Source organism: Euleptes europaea, chromosome 1 (assembly GCF_029931775.1).
Source record: "Euleptes europaea isolate rEulEur1 chromosome 1, rEulEur1.hap1, whole genome shotgun sequence".
Taxonomy (NCBI): domain Eukaryota; kingdom Metazoa; phylum Chordata; class Lepidosauria; order Squamata; family Sphaerodactylidae; genus Euleptes; species Euleptes europaea.
This window is the reverse complement of record NC_079312.1, coordinates 136426748-136442609: the sequence shown is the minus strand read 5'-3', so window position 1 is coordinate 136442609 and position 15862 is coordinate 136426748. Positions and strand designations below refer to the sequence as shown.

Sequence of the window (15862 nt, the reverse complement as noted above, 5' to 3'; positions counted from 1 at the left end):
TTGCAGGGCCCTGATAGCACTAGGGAAACTGTTCCACCAGGTCCTCATTGAGGACAGCCGCACATTCCTCGGGCCGGGCACCACCAGTAAATTGTTTTTCATCAAGCGTAAAGCTCTCGGGGGGCATACCAGGAGAGGTGGTCCCATAGATACAAAGGTCCCATGTATCACCTAAGTCTGAATGGGTTCTATGGGGTTAAATCAGAAACAGACCTTTCAGTGTAGGTATGTCTAGATATTTGAACATTCCAAGACGTTCTAGGGTTAAAGATCAAGGATAGAATTTCTGATAATATTCTCATTTCTCCTTTTAAACACAAACTATGTTAAGGCTCGGGGGACAAAATATGTTTCATTTTACTTTTTACTTTCCCCTCCTTTTTTCTTTCTGTATCCCTAATATATAAAAAAAGAAAAGAAAAGAAACAGACCTTGCAAGGCAAATTATGATAACATTTCTGAACTCAAAACCCTCCGCCCCACAAGCAATACAGGAAAGATTTATATAGTTAAACATACATAGAACAGCAGCTTGCAACAGAATAGTTTATCTGAGTTCAATTAAACACCAGTTTCTTGCTTGCAAAGATTTTATGGCAAACCAAATCCAATTTCTCCAATCTACCAAAGAGCTGGATTCTTCCAGTACTCTCTTCTTTGAGAAAGAACTCCATTCCATCACACTGGGTAACACATGAACCAGGCTACAGTCAGCAGCTCAGCAGACACAGCTCTGAAATAACAATAAAATAATAATGCTAGCAATATATGTAACCCCCTTTACTAATTACTAGTCATGATGCATACCTATTCTCTCCAGGATCAGATGAGCATGCCTATTATATTAGATGCTTTGGAATACAGGCAGGATAATGCTGCTGCAGTTGTCTTGTTTGTGGACTTCCTAAAGGCACCTGGTTGGCCGCTGTGTGAACAGACTGCTGGACTTGATGGACCTTGGTCTGATTCAGCATGGCCTTTCTTATGTTTTTATGTTAATTAAGCTTGTACTGTACATACATAACTTTCTAGCTGCTTTCTACAAAACGATGCCCCCAGAAAAATTTTAACCAGCTCCACAGGAAAACACTGTCCTTCACTGGTAACCTCTATTCACAGACTCCATCTCTGGCTAAACCACCCAGTTCCAGGGGTTGAAGCACAGGTACTTGAAGCACAGAAGGGAAATGCATTACTGCTATTTGAAAACAGAAGTTTGAATATAACTAAAGTTATAGTATTGGCCTGTGTAGAACGCTGCTCATTCAGACTTCATTTTATTATTGCTTTGTAAGGAAAGTTACAGATATTTAAAACAACATTGGGCAGTGCCTCTTGGATGTAAGGTTGCCAACTGGACAGAGGGGAAAGTGTCCTGTACCTTTAATATAAATGTAATTAGTAGAAATTGGCAGTTGAAGCTATTCATGGCATTAAGTTAGATAATATCAGCTGATAATAGCTTGCAGCTCAAACTTATATTAAAAGGACTACTGTAGTTTAAAAATTGACAGCCTTATGAATGGAGATTTATGTATGGTAAGTTCTATCTTTAGAGCTACAGCTGAACGTTTGCCAAATAGATAAAGCAGTTAGGAGTGGTCAGGGTGTCTTGTGTGGTACAACAGAACTTAAATATCACCTGGGGTACAACGGAGGACAAAGCTGTGTAGAAGAATACAGGTAAATCTTGGTGCCACAGGGGTTAAAAAAAATCCTCCACCTATTCCGTTTTTTACATAACTATTAAAAATGCAAAATACAAAAATACCCAGTGCATCTGGCCTGTTTTAGCTCCTTTATCAAAACAGCATGCCTTGCTTCTTGTTGACATTCTTCCCACCGTTTTGTCCCAGCCAACACTCCTTCCTATTGCTTCTCTTGCCATGTGAACCCCAAATTAATCTGAGTAGCTTACTGCAGAAGGAATACTCTGCAGCATATGTCTGGAGGACTGTTGGCCAGCCCATGTCACAGCGGCCTTTTGTCCTCTACATCCTGTACCCAGCTACCTTTCTTTCACAGCATTGATCCCGCAGAACAATTTGCCATGAATCGTTGTTGTTATTAACACTTCTTTTAGTTTTCTGGTTACCTCCCCAGGGAAAAGAAAATGGAAGCTGCCCCTTGGATTTCTCACCAGATGACTTCTTGCTCCAGAAATGTCCTATAGTGAGGAGCTTGTGTAATTTACAAGGTTTTTGTCTTGTCAGGAACACATGTGGTAAAAGTGTGGCTGTAAGAGGCGCAGAGAGGTGTATTTCCTCATTTGTGCAATGCTGAAAGATAGAATCAGTCATACTCATAAAGGTTTCCCCATGCCAGTTTGCTGTGTTGGTAATTAACAGGATCCCAAAGGCAAAAAAAAAAAACCCCAACAATGCTTCCTCCCTTTTTCTAATGAAGCGGATGAGGAAACGGAATTTAAAAGAAGCCACAAGATACAGTTTTGTTTTGCTTTTTTGTGGGGAGAGGAGAACTGCAAAAAGAACAGCAAACTTTCTATTAGTAAAAGAGAGTTTCAATCTGTCCTGGGAGTTGAACCTTGAAGCAAAGCACAGGAAGGGAATTGCTTCCAGTAATACGCAAGGACAATGCCTGGCACAGGGATTGGGTGGGGTTCCATTTTCCTACAGCTGGAGAATAGACGCTCTTCCTCAACCATTCATTCTCCCAGCCCCTATCAGGCAAGACTGCTTTCTTCTCCTTTCTCTGAAAAATGATTTCCTGACATTTTTAAAATCTCTGTGTATGAAATATACTATTGGTGGAAGGGAGAGATGATTTCAGCAACAAAAAAGAAACGGGTACCGTGCCACCCTTCTCCAGAACCGAAGCCTATGGGCCAAATGGGCCACTGAGGGTGCCTCAGCCATGACTGTACATTGTTGCTATTAATATACGTTGTTAATATTACTGACTGTACATTGTTGATGTTAATTTCCAACTTTTCCTTGTGAAAGCCCTTTTCTGTATCTGGAGAACACAATCATATCTCCCCTCAGTCTTCTGATCTCCAGTCGAAACACAGCTAACCACCATAAACTGAGCTGCATCCAGGCTTTTGAGGACTCCAGCCTGTCCTGTAAATCATAGTTCATTCTATTCAGCTGAGATCTGTGGACGTTCACTACAAATGTAACTTGATTAGTGTCTTCAATCCTAACAATTAACTATACTTCAGTGAACTGGGATGTAAAAATATAAACAAGTAGTGAAAAGAATTAATGGTTTTTGATCTGAGTCCCAGTTATCAGTTATCTGGGCCTGGTCGACCGCCTAGCCTCCCTGGGGGTGAGGGCCCCTGCACTGAGGGGGGATTCTCCTCATTCTTCCAGGAATGCTTACAGAGGGTAGATGTAGTTGGAGAGAGGTTGACCCACCCGAGCCCTAACCTGTGGGGTACCACAGGAGTTGATCCTCTCCCCAATGTTGTTTAATATGTATATGCGCCCACTGGCGGAGATCATCAGGAGGTTTGGAGTGGGGTGCCACCAATATGCAGATGACACCCAGGAGGAAGGGGTTCTTCCCAGCTGGGAATCTGGATGCAAGTATCAGTACCAGGTAAGATGAATGTTAGAGAACCATCGTTCAGCAAGTAGTTTGGGAGCCTGACTTGGTCCTAATTTTCAGCCCCTTTCCTAGTGCAGAAAAAAAGGGTGGGGAGGCATGCCCAGAGGGAAGCTGTTGCTATGGATTACAAAAAAGCAAATACAGCTCAGCATCCTAGTGTTTGATCTATAACTTGGTAAGATTTCCCTGTATGTGGAATTTTAGGGCCTTGGGACTGGAACGCTAGAACTGGAAATCCCCTTTATGTCAATGCCAAGGGCCAGAAACAGATGTGGGAAAAGTTAGTAAGAACTGCAAACTTGGTTTTAATCAATACAATTATCAGCAGAAGCTTTTGTTGACAAGGGTAAACTTTAACCAGTAGGGCTGAGAATGAAGGGCATACCTGTTTATTTTGGGAGCCTATTTTTATTCTGATGCGTTGCTGTGAGAGAAAATTGAGGGAATTATGATGGCCTTTTCTTATAACAATGTAGCTTTTGATTTTTAAATTGTAATTTATCCATTTCAAAAGGGCACCAATACTGAGTTTCTGGAAGCATGAAAACTTATTTAAATGTAATTGGTTAAGGACTCTCTTAAAAGACACATGATTACAATAATGTAATCAGTTGACTGCATTTAGAATCACTTCTTAAACTATTCACAAGGAATTGTGAATCTCTAGCTAATTCTCTGCTGAATAAAGTTTATAATTGGACCAGATAAACACTGTAGGCCTCATTTTTCAAAACAGCAAGTCCCACTGAACCCACTGATACTTACTTCAGAGTAAATGTGCTTAAACATCCCTCAGCAATGGAAATGCTTCTGATGGGCTTGCGTTATCTCACCCTGTCCTGGTGCTTGGTGCTTGCTTAGACAGAAAATAAAGACATGGTCAGCAAGCCAATAGTGGTATACTCTGGGGTGAATCCTATGTAGGCATGTGTTGGGGAAAGCACGCTTGAGGAAATTCTTCTTGACCTGCCTCATCAGAGTCCCTGCCTTCTTTAGCATACAGAAAGTTACACAACAGGGTGTTCAACTTTGGATCAAGAAGCCAATCAGAGAAACATCCCCTTTTCTCCTTCACCTTTGCCTGAGGGTATTATTATGCATTATCAAACCGGTCCTAGATTGACCCTATATGGAGATATCCAAGGGCCAATTATCTGAAGTGTAAAATCAGCGAAAAAAGAAGAAAAAAGGCTAAGATGGTGATTGGAGGTGGAGGGTGTGAGACTGTGTTTGCTCATGGTTTAATCACAGAGTGTTATTCACTGAGTACACTTACAGACAGATAGCTAATAGCCTTTGCTGAAACTATTCTTCCCTCCATGTCTATCTTTTGTTTGCATGGTCCAAACAATTGGAAGTGGTCAATGCAAACTTCTTTTTTCTTTGTCTCCATTAAAGGTGCAGTTATGCCCTAAATGTCTCCCTCATCACTTCCTTCACCGTATGCCACGCCCAAGATTGCCCAAGATTTTCTTGCCTCACTCTCTAGGGTTTTTTCATGCTCCAAGGTCTGTCTCTACAGACCATGTTAATACATTTACAACAAAATTTGCAGTTACTAGATAATGCACAAAGGTTACACAGGACCCAGATGACATTCGTCCATTGTGCGTAACCACTTTAGGGAAATGAATTATTCTTTCTTCCCCTCCCTTCCTTGTTCCATTTGGGCTTGTTGCTGGGGTTGTAATTTTGACAGTGTCTGAGTTATAAATTCATTTTCTTTACATTACTGTGGGGCAGAATTCCAGAGAAGCCCTGCATAGGAATTTTGTAATGCAGGGGTCTCCAACCTTTTTGAGCCTGTGGGCACCTTTGGAATTCTGACACAACGTGATGGGGCTCCTGCAGGAGATGGAGCCAGGTACAAAATAGCTGCCAAAGCTTACCTACAGTCACATAGTGAAGATCCTTGTGCTGTGGTGGCAGTTGCTGTCAAAGTCAGTTTTTAAATATTTGCACAGCCAATCAAATCTCCAATGGCCAATCGGAAGCCTTGCTGGCCCCACCCACTTTCTAAACCACTTGGTGGGTGCCATGGCACCCACAGGCACCATGTTGGGGACCCTTGTTGTAATGTTTAAAATGATCCATGGGTTAATTGCTGCTTTTGCAGCCTATTTCTGCCCATTAGTGCTTCTGCTTCTTTATTTCCTTTTCCAATAAAGGATGCCTGAGGGGGTGGGGCAGGGGCTGGTTTTCCATTCTCTTAAAGTGCAGGAACTGCAAGCGGCATCTGGGCAGTGCAGCAGGGTTTTCAGCTGAGCTAAGACTTGGATCCAGAGCCTGTTTCCAATGCCCAGCCCAGCCCTGGTTCAATGGGGCTTACCCCCAGGGAATCATACACAGGACTGGAGCCTTCGAATTCTTATTAGACACTGTATTTATTACTACCTAATAAATATAGATTAAAAGCCCAGAGTGCTTTATAAGTAGGTCAGGGTATACATCCTATAAATAAATGCCGCTTACCCTGGGGTTAGCATTTATATTGTCATGTGGTTACTTCCCTCACTGGATTGCATAGTTGTGGCCATGATGGCTATCTGTCTGGTGTATTTTTATCCAGCCCTTCCTCCAAGGAGCTGAATTGGCATCCGGGGTTCTCCCTGCCCCCATTTCATCCTCACAACAACCTTGTGAAGTAGGCAAGGCTGAGCGTGTGTGGCTGTCCCAAGGTTATCCAGCAGATTTCATGCCTGTGTGAGGACCCAGATCTCCCAGATTCTACTATATAACCACTACACCGCATCACCCCAAAGACAATTCCACAGTGCTTCAGTGTTCAAGTGACTCGTTATCCCACAAGAAGATAACATCGCCTTTTCCTCCACCCTTTCCTTCCTATCGCTTTAATCCGTGATCTGGGAACGCAAGTCCAAAGTTCACCGGCAGCAGCGATCTTCTCCTCCCTGCTGCTTTTGCAGGAAGCATCGTAGGTGTAGGAGCTTTCCCAGCACAGCCAGGGCGGATCTCCGAGGCAGTGCCCAGAAATCGCCAAATATAGGCATGCGGAGAGCCTTTTGTTTCCTCCTCCCAGTCCTCCGTGTCACCTGAACTACATAGCACCACCTTGCTCCGGGCGGCACACACCCACGCGGTTTCGGCTCGCGGCTGTCTCCGCACCCTTCCCCGTCACGCTCTGCAAGAATGACAGGGGCAGGCTGCAGGATGGGCTGGCGAGGACATGAACAGCCCAGAGAGGGGCGGCGTAAGAGCTTCCTTTCGCAACAGGGGGCATACGGGAAAGGGGCTGGCATGCCGTTTTTGAGGATGATGATGATGATGATGATCATCATCATTCTTTTGCCCTGCAGTAAGGCAAACGGTCGATGTGAGCGCTGCAGGCCTTCAGCCGACTCGGACCCGCGCCTCTTGTCCAGCGCTGCCGCCCATGAGGAGCGAGATCCCTTGAGCCGGGCTGAGCAAAGGCTTCCATTGCAGAGGCAGCACGACCCCCGGGCGAACTCAAGTCCCCGCCGCTTTCGTTTTAGACAAATGGGGAGGGGGGGGCATTTCTCCTGACAGCTCACATGGGAAGGGAGGCGAGTCCAAAATGTCAAAAGGGGGAGGGGGAACACGGGGGAACGTCAGCGCCGAGAGCGACGTCAGCGTTCAGACGAAAGGGAGGCTCAGAGGGAGCGGGGCGTGTTGCGGAAGGAAGCAACTGCCTGTGACATAGGGCGGAAACGCGCGGTCGCTTGAGCCTCCTTTCTTCCCTGTTCCACCCAGGATCGAACGCACGAACGTTCTTGGATCGAACGCACGAACGTTCTTCCCTGTTCCAGCCAGGATTCAGCCAGGATCGAACGCACGTCCGTGCGTTCGATCCCGGCTGAATCCTGGCTGGAACAGGGAAGAACGTCCGTGCGTTCGATCCTGGCTGAACCCTGGCTGGAACAGGGAAGAAAGGAGGCTCAAGCGACCGCGCGTTTCCGCCCTATAAAGAACTGCCTTTCCAGAAAGGAACAGCCTGAGAATCAGCTGCACCTCGCCCTGGCATGAGTCATGTGCAAAACCCTGGCAAGTTGCCCCGTCATCGCCAGCATGTCTGAGCAACCTGCGAGAGCCGGCGCGGTGGCCTCGCCTCTCACGGAGACCTGCATTCAGCCCCCTTAAGCCAGCCCGTTTCGGCGGGCGGCCTTGCCGGGCAACCGTGCGAGCCGGTTGTGCGCTGGGATGAGACGCTCGCTTCGTCGGCCGTGCGGCTGGGAACTGGGTCGTAGGCAGATCCTGGGGCGGCCGAGCCCGGATCCTGCGCTCCGGGCCATTGTTTGCAGGCCTTGAGGCTGGGCTGCAGGAGGCTGCTGCTGCTGCTGCCGCCGCCTTGTGCTGCCTGGCTCGCAGGCTGCGGCCAGTAGGAACCTCGGCCCGCTGATTTGGGGCTGTCGCTCTGTGCAGCGGTTACGATGACGTTTCGGGAGACTCGGCAGCAGCCTGCCTCCAGAGAGCAGCCTTGGCTCCTCCAAAGGAAACACGCCCTCCCCTTCAGCACAAAGGAATCTGGAAGGGTGACCCGGAGGAAAGAGCACAGCCGTTGCTGTGCTGAGCCCTGCAGGGAAGCACTAGGGATTCCTGTCATCGGCATTTCAGGCCCCTCCTTCAGCCCCCCCCCTTAACAGGAATATGCTTAGTTTGTTAATTGGAAAAGCTAGAGGGCAAGGACTCAGTGTCTTCTAGCAGGCTGGTTTTTCCTGCACCATAAAAGATTAGGAACAGTCAAAGGGCCCGTGTGTTGTTGCATCTCTGTTCCCTCTCCTTTGGAAGTTAGAAGCACTAAACTGTGCGTTGATTCTTCGATGGCTAAGGCATCCCCCCCCCCCGCCCCCGCATGTTGTGAAAAGGAAGGGGGGATCCAAGCAAATAACAGATATTTTGTACGTTTGTCAAAAGCTGTTTTCAGAATGGTGAGATGAAGATGTATTTTCAAAAATACATTCCGGCCCCAGTTAGAAAATGGGGGTCAGCTGACTTTGGGATCAAGGCCCATTGAAAAATGCACTTCCTTTTGAGTAGACCGGTTTAGGATTGCTCCCTCTACAGGATTTAGTTTGTCAGATTAGATGGGCAGAAGAAGAAATGTTTTTTTTAAAAACCTCCACCATGTGCTGTCTGACGGAGTACCCGAGCTTGCGGCTCAACCCTACATTGTGTCTAGTCTAGAATTTTTTATCCTCTGAGCTACAAGAAGTTCCTCTTTTTATCTGAAATACTGCTAAAACGTGACCATGTCATGTATTTCCCCCCCCCCCACTAAATAACTTTAAAGGGAAATGTACAACCAGAATTTAGGGAACTGGGATTAAAAGAGACCACAAGAACAGGCCTTTTTGCAAGAATTGGGGCCTTTTATTTAAAGCCTCCAAGCATTCCCTTTCTACAGGGGTTTTAGAAGAAAAAAATTCTCCTACCTTAAATTATTCAAACACTAGCAGGATGGACAGCAGCTATCAATTAATAGGGATGACAGACAAACAAGGAGATAAAGGGGGCCTTCCCATTCAAATGCCTTCCCAGGAATTTTCAGACTTCATTTGGTGATTGCTGCTTTTTAGGGTTGTAGATAGATACTCATAGAAAGATGCTTCAGACCTAAAAATGATCATGTCTGCTACTGTGGCAGCAAGCTGATTTACAATGGATTAGCAATAAAGTGATGACCCTTCTTTTCAATGTGTGCTTATGAAAAGAATCTATTAAAGAGAGTACAGAACTGGAAGTGATTATTTTCCAAAATTAAAATTAAGCAGAGTTACACACAAGTATATTTAAATCAGTGGGCTTAGAAGGGTGTTACATTCCTTAGATTCAACCTGTAAATAACCCATAATAAAATATTGTGATTTTATAAATGTGTTTTATGAATGGAATGATCATTATTCCCTCACTATGATTTTATGGTTCTGATTTCCATTTATTCAGTGCTTGTTACTCACTGAGGCCTTCTGGTATCTTAGCTATCAGTAGAGTTGGCAGACAGCTTCCCAATTTAGGAAGACAACTAGATTGTTTCTGTGGGAAGGAACAACTTACTCACCTGCATATAGGTGAGGTTTAGTTATTTTTCTAGGTGTGTACACTGAACAGGGATGGGCAGAGACCAGCAGTTTTACTTGTGTTCTATGGCAGTGTTATATTAACTTTGCAAGCAACACTATAATTTTGTGTGGGTCAGGAAAAGCAGTCATAAGACTGGTTTTCTTTTTTCTTCCTAGCCTCTCTTACAGCTGCTAAGCAGGTTAAAAAAGTATATAATGACCGTGTTTTCTCTAATTGCATGATGAATCCATTTCCCCCCCAGGCACAGGGGTATAGGCAATGGAGGTGCACATATGCCCCATTTTTAATGCTCTGGAAAGGAAGGGGCTTCTTCCCTTGTAAGAAGGAACTCAACAGGGCTGTCATTCAAATGCAGTGAGGTATGCTGATACCCTGCCAAACTTAAAAGAGACTTTTCAGCCATAGGCACAGTTACACTTTTCATACAGTTGGCAAACTATCAAATAGGTTTCCTCACTGTTGATATTTATTATTGTAATAAAAAAAAACCCCGAGCTGTATGGCCCACGTGAGGCCCTTGTTATTTATAAAGTGACTTATTCCAGTTGTATCTTATGGTACACGTTGGATCTGTTTTCCCTCTGTTTATTAGAAGCAAATTGCATACCACATTCAGAAATAAAAAGGGCATCTGTGGTGCACTGCAGGGCCCACATTTCCATAGTAAATTAGTAGTCACCTCTGCATTCTGGATCATGTAGATTCCATGGAACTTGAGATGCAAATCCAAGCAGGTTGTAAATCTTTAAATCCTTCTGAACCCTGCAGATGTGTCTGAACATTTGGGCCAAGTCATCTGTCTGTCCCTTCTGGCCTCTTGCTTTACATACATCCTGAAGCCACATACCCTGATGACCTTGGGCAAAATACTCCTTCCAGGGCCACTGTCCAGGGTGGAGCATGTTCCAAATACCTGGTTTTTGTATTGGAAGATTTTTGCATATTTTTTTTACCAGCTACCCTTATAAAGCTTCACATTTTTATCTTCTATACTTTACCTAAAGCACTGCTTAAGTGGGCATTTGTCAGCTGTTGGAACAGCAGTGTCACAAGAGAGATTGTTGCTCTCCATCTGTGCCTCTTAGCAATCCTCAACACATCCCTGAATATCAGGGGGTTAAGTATGGATGCCTTTCAGTGTGAAAGGCGCTGCAGGAATGCAATAATTCCACTCCTTTTAAACAAGTAGAGTACTAAAGTGTGCTAAGAATACTGTAGATAGGGTGACACAGATAACAACATGGTGGCACTATTAATCTAAGGGGAAGTACTGTATGGCATGTGTGTAAAGTGCCATCAAGTCGCAGCCGACTTATGGCGACCCCTTTTGGGGTTTTCATGGCAAGAGACTAACAGAGGTGGTTTGCCAGTGCCTTCCTCTGCACAGCAACCCTGGTCTTCCTTGGTGGTCTCCCATCCAAATACTAACCAGGGCCGACCCTGCTTAGCTTCTGAGATCTGACGAGATCAGGCTAGCCTGGGCCATCCCGGTCAGGGCACTGTATGGCATAGCTAGAAAATATTATGGCTGCTGAAACCAAGGGCATCACATATGTCCTATGTGAAGTCTACTGCAAACTGCTGTACGTAAGCCAGACAGTGACACCACAGCTGCATCTTAGCAGAGAAGGACAGTAGTGGACTTTGAGTGCCCAGGTGCTCCATAATTCCCCAATGCTTGTAGCTTAGTAATCAGGCCTCGCCAGGGACACCTCCACCGCGGTGGGGAAAGCTCTGCGGCCTTCCATTGTTGAGAGATGTCACATACATTGGTGGGCCTGGACCACTCCAGCGCTGCTAAACTGGGTCCCCTAAAATGACGCCATTGCACGACAGCTCCCTACCCCCCACGCGACAGAAATACAATAGTTGCGCGTGTGCATTGGTCGCCACAAGACACAGGAACGACTGCATGAGAGCGCGCCCCATCGAGAGAATGGCTTTGAAACGGTGGTAACTGCCCGTACTTCCGGTGACTCCACGGGCACGAAGGGCTTGCAGTTAAACGATGGGCGGAGGGGGACCCCCGGAGCTGCTTGCTGCGGAGGGGGGGCTGCAGGGCAGAGACCTTCGCCAGGCCTCGCTGGGGACAGACCAGCCGCCCCCCTCCCCCCGCTTCCTCATGCAGATTCCGGGGCTCAAACGAGAGGCGGTGCCAAACCGCTTTCGTCTGCTCCACGTGGCCCGGCCGGCGCCAGCCAATAGGAATTCGTGTTTCTGAAAGATCTCCATATATGGCGATGTTCTCGGCCGGTAAGGCGGGGGCCGGAGCCCCCTGGGTATAAAAGGGGCGGGGCTGGCGCTGGGTCGGTCTCACTCAGCCGGCGGCAGCGGATCTAGCAGCGTCGAGTCGCTCCTTCTTCCTAGCACCAAAAAGCTCCCACCTTACAGGTGAGTTTGGCGGCGGCGCGCTTCTTTCTTTTGATGGGCCTTTAAATCCCGCCTTTACCGAGAAGGGGGAAGGAGAATTTTCGTAACTTTTCCCTCAGGGATTTATTTTAAGAAATATCTTTCCGTGTAGTGGGCGCCCTTTAGAATGTGGGCCCTCCTCTTTAATTTCGCACTTTCCTTCCTAACGTTTTCCTAATGTTTTAACGGTGTTGGTATTTTTATGAGGGGCGTTTTTCGTCAGAGCGGGCTCGGCTCGCGCAAGCCCCCCGCGCGCTCTCAACGGCTCTTTGAATGGGGGGGAGCGGGAGGGAGGTGGGGCTGCTGGCCTTATTAGGGCATCTGAGAAACGATTGGCTGGGCTCTGTAACTGACGTAATGGGGCGGGAAAGCGTAATTTTTTCTTTATGCAAAGAAGGGGGGGTGCAGAGGGGAGCTGGATTGCGGCTTTTCGTTGAAGTGGACGGATGGGGGGGGGGGTGCGCGGGTGTGATCCACGATCCTTGTTCTAGAGAACTGCCGTGATAGGGATCGGGTGCCCAGTGTTGGTGGGGTGGGCGTGTTTGAAGTAGGGGGACCTGGTTAATGCAGTCTTGGGGCTTAGGCGGTGCCTAGGGCTCTAGAAGCTGTTGCAACGTAGGGGTAAAATCGTGAGTGGGGGTTGCACCTTGGGGCGTCAAGGGGGTGTTCTTGGTGGTTATTGGATGTTAAGCGATTTCGACCAGACGGCAAGAATTTGTGGCAGGGAGCATTAGGGGTTTTTCAGTTCAGCAAAACAGCTGGAGCAGGTACAAGTGGTGCAGTGTGGGGGAGGGGGTTGGTGGTTGCTGTTGTCTGCTGAGTCCTGGCTAGCAAATCTGAGGTTGAGGGGCTGCCAGTAAATCTGCTGGGCTGCTATGCAGGATGAGTGTTGAGGTGGGGAAAGCACTGAAGCTAAAATGTTGCCAAGAGGGTGGGGCCCTAGACTGTGGGTGGCAGAAGGCCAGAGCAGCCTCTAGTGGCCACAGGTTGTATGGTCGGCTGAATGTTGAGGCTGCAGTCCCTTAGTAAAAAGTAGTACTTCATTGTGAAACATTATTTAATAAAAGTTATTTTGTTCAAGCAGATTTGCAAAATGGAAGAAGAAATTGCAGCACTCGTCATTGACAATGGATCTGGTATGTGCAAAGCAGGATTTGCTGGAGATGATGCTCCTCGTGCTGTGTTCCCCTCAATTGTTGGGCGCCCCCGCCACCAGGTTCGTAGCAAAGCAGTAATTGTGCAAAGCACTTAATGTTTGATATTTGCTTTGTTTTTGTAGTAAGACTAAGGGTTTTGTGTGTTTTTCTCCTAGGGTGTCATGGTTGGCATGGGCCAGAAAGATAGCTATGTGGGGGATGAGGCTCAAAGCAAGAGAGGTATCTTGACTCTGAAGTACCCTATTGAGCATGGCATTGTTACCAACTGGGATGACATGGAAAAAATCTGGCATCACACTTTCTACAATGAGCTTCGTGTTGCTCCTGAGGAACACCCTGTGCTGCTAACAGAAGCCCCCCTGAATCCCAAGGCCAACAGAGAGAAGATGACACAGGTATGGCATCCTGCTGCAGCAGTTGTACTTGTTGCTTTCTCCCATTTCACTACCATTTTTTCTTTAAGTTACAATTTCTTTTTTCTCATTGTTTTCAGGGTTCTGTACTCTCCTGGCATTTCCTTCCTTGAGGTCTCAGGTTTCTGTTTTTCTGCCTGTTTTTCTTTGACTTCTCCATATCAAAATATCTTGCATGATTGCATGTGTGTGTGTTAAGAGTAGGAATGATCACCTTTTTAAATGGCACACTTTTTTCCTTTTTAGATTATGTTTGAGACATTCAACACTCCAGCCATGTATGTGGCTATCCAAGCTGTGCTGTCCCTGTATGCCTCTGGCCGTACCACTGGTATTGTAATGGACTCTGGAGATGGTGTCACACACACTGTGCCCATCTATGAGGGTTATGCCCTTCCTCATGCCATTCTGCGACTGGATTTGGCTGGCCGTGATCTCACAGACTACCTCATGAAGATTCTGACAGAAAGAGGCTACAGCTTCACCACCACAGCTGAAAGGGAAATTGTGCGAGACATAAAGGAGAAGTTGTGCTATGTTGCCTTGGACTTCGAGCAGGAAATGGCTACAGCTGCTTCCTCCTCCTCCCTGGAGAAGAGCTATGAATTGCCTGACGGTCAGGTGATCACCATTGGAAATGAAAGATTCAGGTGTCCAGAGGCCCTGTTCCAGCCATCCTTCTTAGGTGAGTATTTAATGGCTGCAGAACGATGTTAATAACACGAGTGTTCAAAAAATAAGAATATACACTGAATAGATGTGTCCATTGGAAGCAAGGTACTGTGCAACATAATTATTGGGAGTTTTGTTTTTAGGGATGGAATCCTGTGGCATTCATGAGACAACTTTCAACTCTATCATGAAGTGTGATGTAGATATCAGGAAGGACCTGTATGCCAACACAGTATTGTCTGGTGGTACCACAATGTATCCTGGAATTGCAGACAGAATGCAGAAGGAGATCACAGCTTTGGCTCCTAGCACAATGAAGATAAAGGTGAAAATAGGTTTTGTTGGATACTCTTGACATCTAGCCTGGATTTACCAAACGTTTCTCATTTTGTTTTTACCAAACATTTCTCACTTTGTTTTTCCAGATCATTGCCCCACCTGAGCGCAAATACTCTGTCTGGATTGGTGGCTCTATCCTTGCATCTCTGTCTACCTTCCAGCAGATGTGGATCAGCAAGCAGGAATATGATGAATCTGGCCCATCTATTGTCCACCGTAAATGCTTCTAAATGGACTATTGGCAAATGCATAGCGTTTGCTGCATGAGTTTTTTTCACCAGTATAAATTTGCCTGGGCAAATGTATACACCTCATGCTAGCCTCATGAAACTGGAATAAGCCTTCTCTTCAAACATTGTCATTGGGAAGTCTGTCTCCGATAATCCTGTGAGGATGTCTACATGTTGCTGATATGACCCTGTACTCAAGTTAATTGTTCCCTTTGTACATAGAAGTATAACATACCCTGTATACATCTGGCCTCAGACTTGGTACAGGTGGCACTCATACATTACAAAGGTTTAACTTGTGTCCCACTACTAGGGACAGTGGTCTTGGCATAACTAGCAATGTAACAATGGAGCTTGAGGCTAGATCTGTACAGGGTAACGAAAGGTCAGACTTCCACTACACAAAGCGCTAAGAATTCCAGATCACTGTTGTTGAGGCTGGCAAGAGTTTTGTGAAAGGATGGCCGTTTTTGTCTTGCCACTGTTCCTAGCAGGGTTGGAAACATTTCATCCAAGCCTTATGAACCTGTTTTTTCTTTCCTTGCCCACTTGTATCCCAGCAAGATATCACAGGGCAAAATTGCTCTAACTTGAGTTGCTCCAATGTTTGCATTGACACCTGTAAATTTAATCATCAGGTTTAATTTATGTAAGATTTTTGTACGTTGCCTTAATGTTGTCACATGACAGTAGAAAACCAAAATTTGTAAGTCATCCTAAAGTTGAGAATTGTAATGCCCAACACTTCATTGTGAAAGGAAAATAAAAGCGCTGCAGTAAATGAAGTGGGCCTGATGTTGCTTGACTGATGGGCAAAATAATAATTGCTGGTACTTAAAATGCCATATCACTAGAGTCTAGCTCATCAAATCTTCATTATGTAAATAATACATAATTTACCTATATGCAAAGAATCTAGGAGTGTTCTAATTAATGGCTCCTATCCAGCCATTTAAAGTTACAAAAACACTGCATTTAGAGTTGTAAGAATACAACTCAGAATTCG

The 15862-nt window shown here is 45.9% G+C and overlaps 1 protein-coding gene across 1 annotated transcript; it reads left to right on the top strand.

Moving 5' to 3' along the window:
- Window positions 1-13124: 13124 nt before the first annotated feature.
- On the top strand, window positions 13125-15641 carry ACTG1 (actin gamma 1). The gene is made up of 5 exons (XM_056855924.1): window positions 13125-13261; window positions 13358-13597; window positions 13862-14300; window positions 14431-14612; window positions 14713-15641. The coding sequence occupies exons 1-5, from the start codon at window positions 13139-13141 to the stop codon at window positions 14854-14856; spliced, it is 1128 nt and encodes a 375-aa protein (XP_056711902.1). The 5' UTR covers window positions 13125-13138; the 3' UTR covers window positions 14857-15641.
- Window positions 15642-15862: the final 221 nt, after the last annotated feature.

Bases quoted from the DNA above. Each gene is read 5' to 3' on its own strand.
- ACTG1 (XM_056855924.1), top strand. From the start codon at position 13,139: ATGGAAGAAGAAATTGCAGCACTCGTCATTGACAATGGATCTGGTATG. The intron at 13,598-13,861 runs GTATGGCATCCT...TTTCCTTTTTAG, and splicing joins ACAGAGAGAAGATGACACAG to ATTATGTTTGAGACATTCAA. The intron at 14,613-14,712 runs GTGAAAATAGGT...TTGTTTTTCCAG, and splicing joins CTAGCACAATGAAGATAAAG to ATCATTGCCCCACCTGAGCG.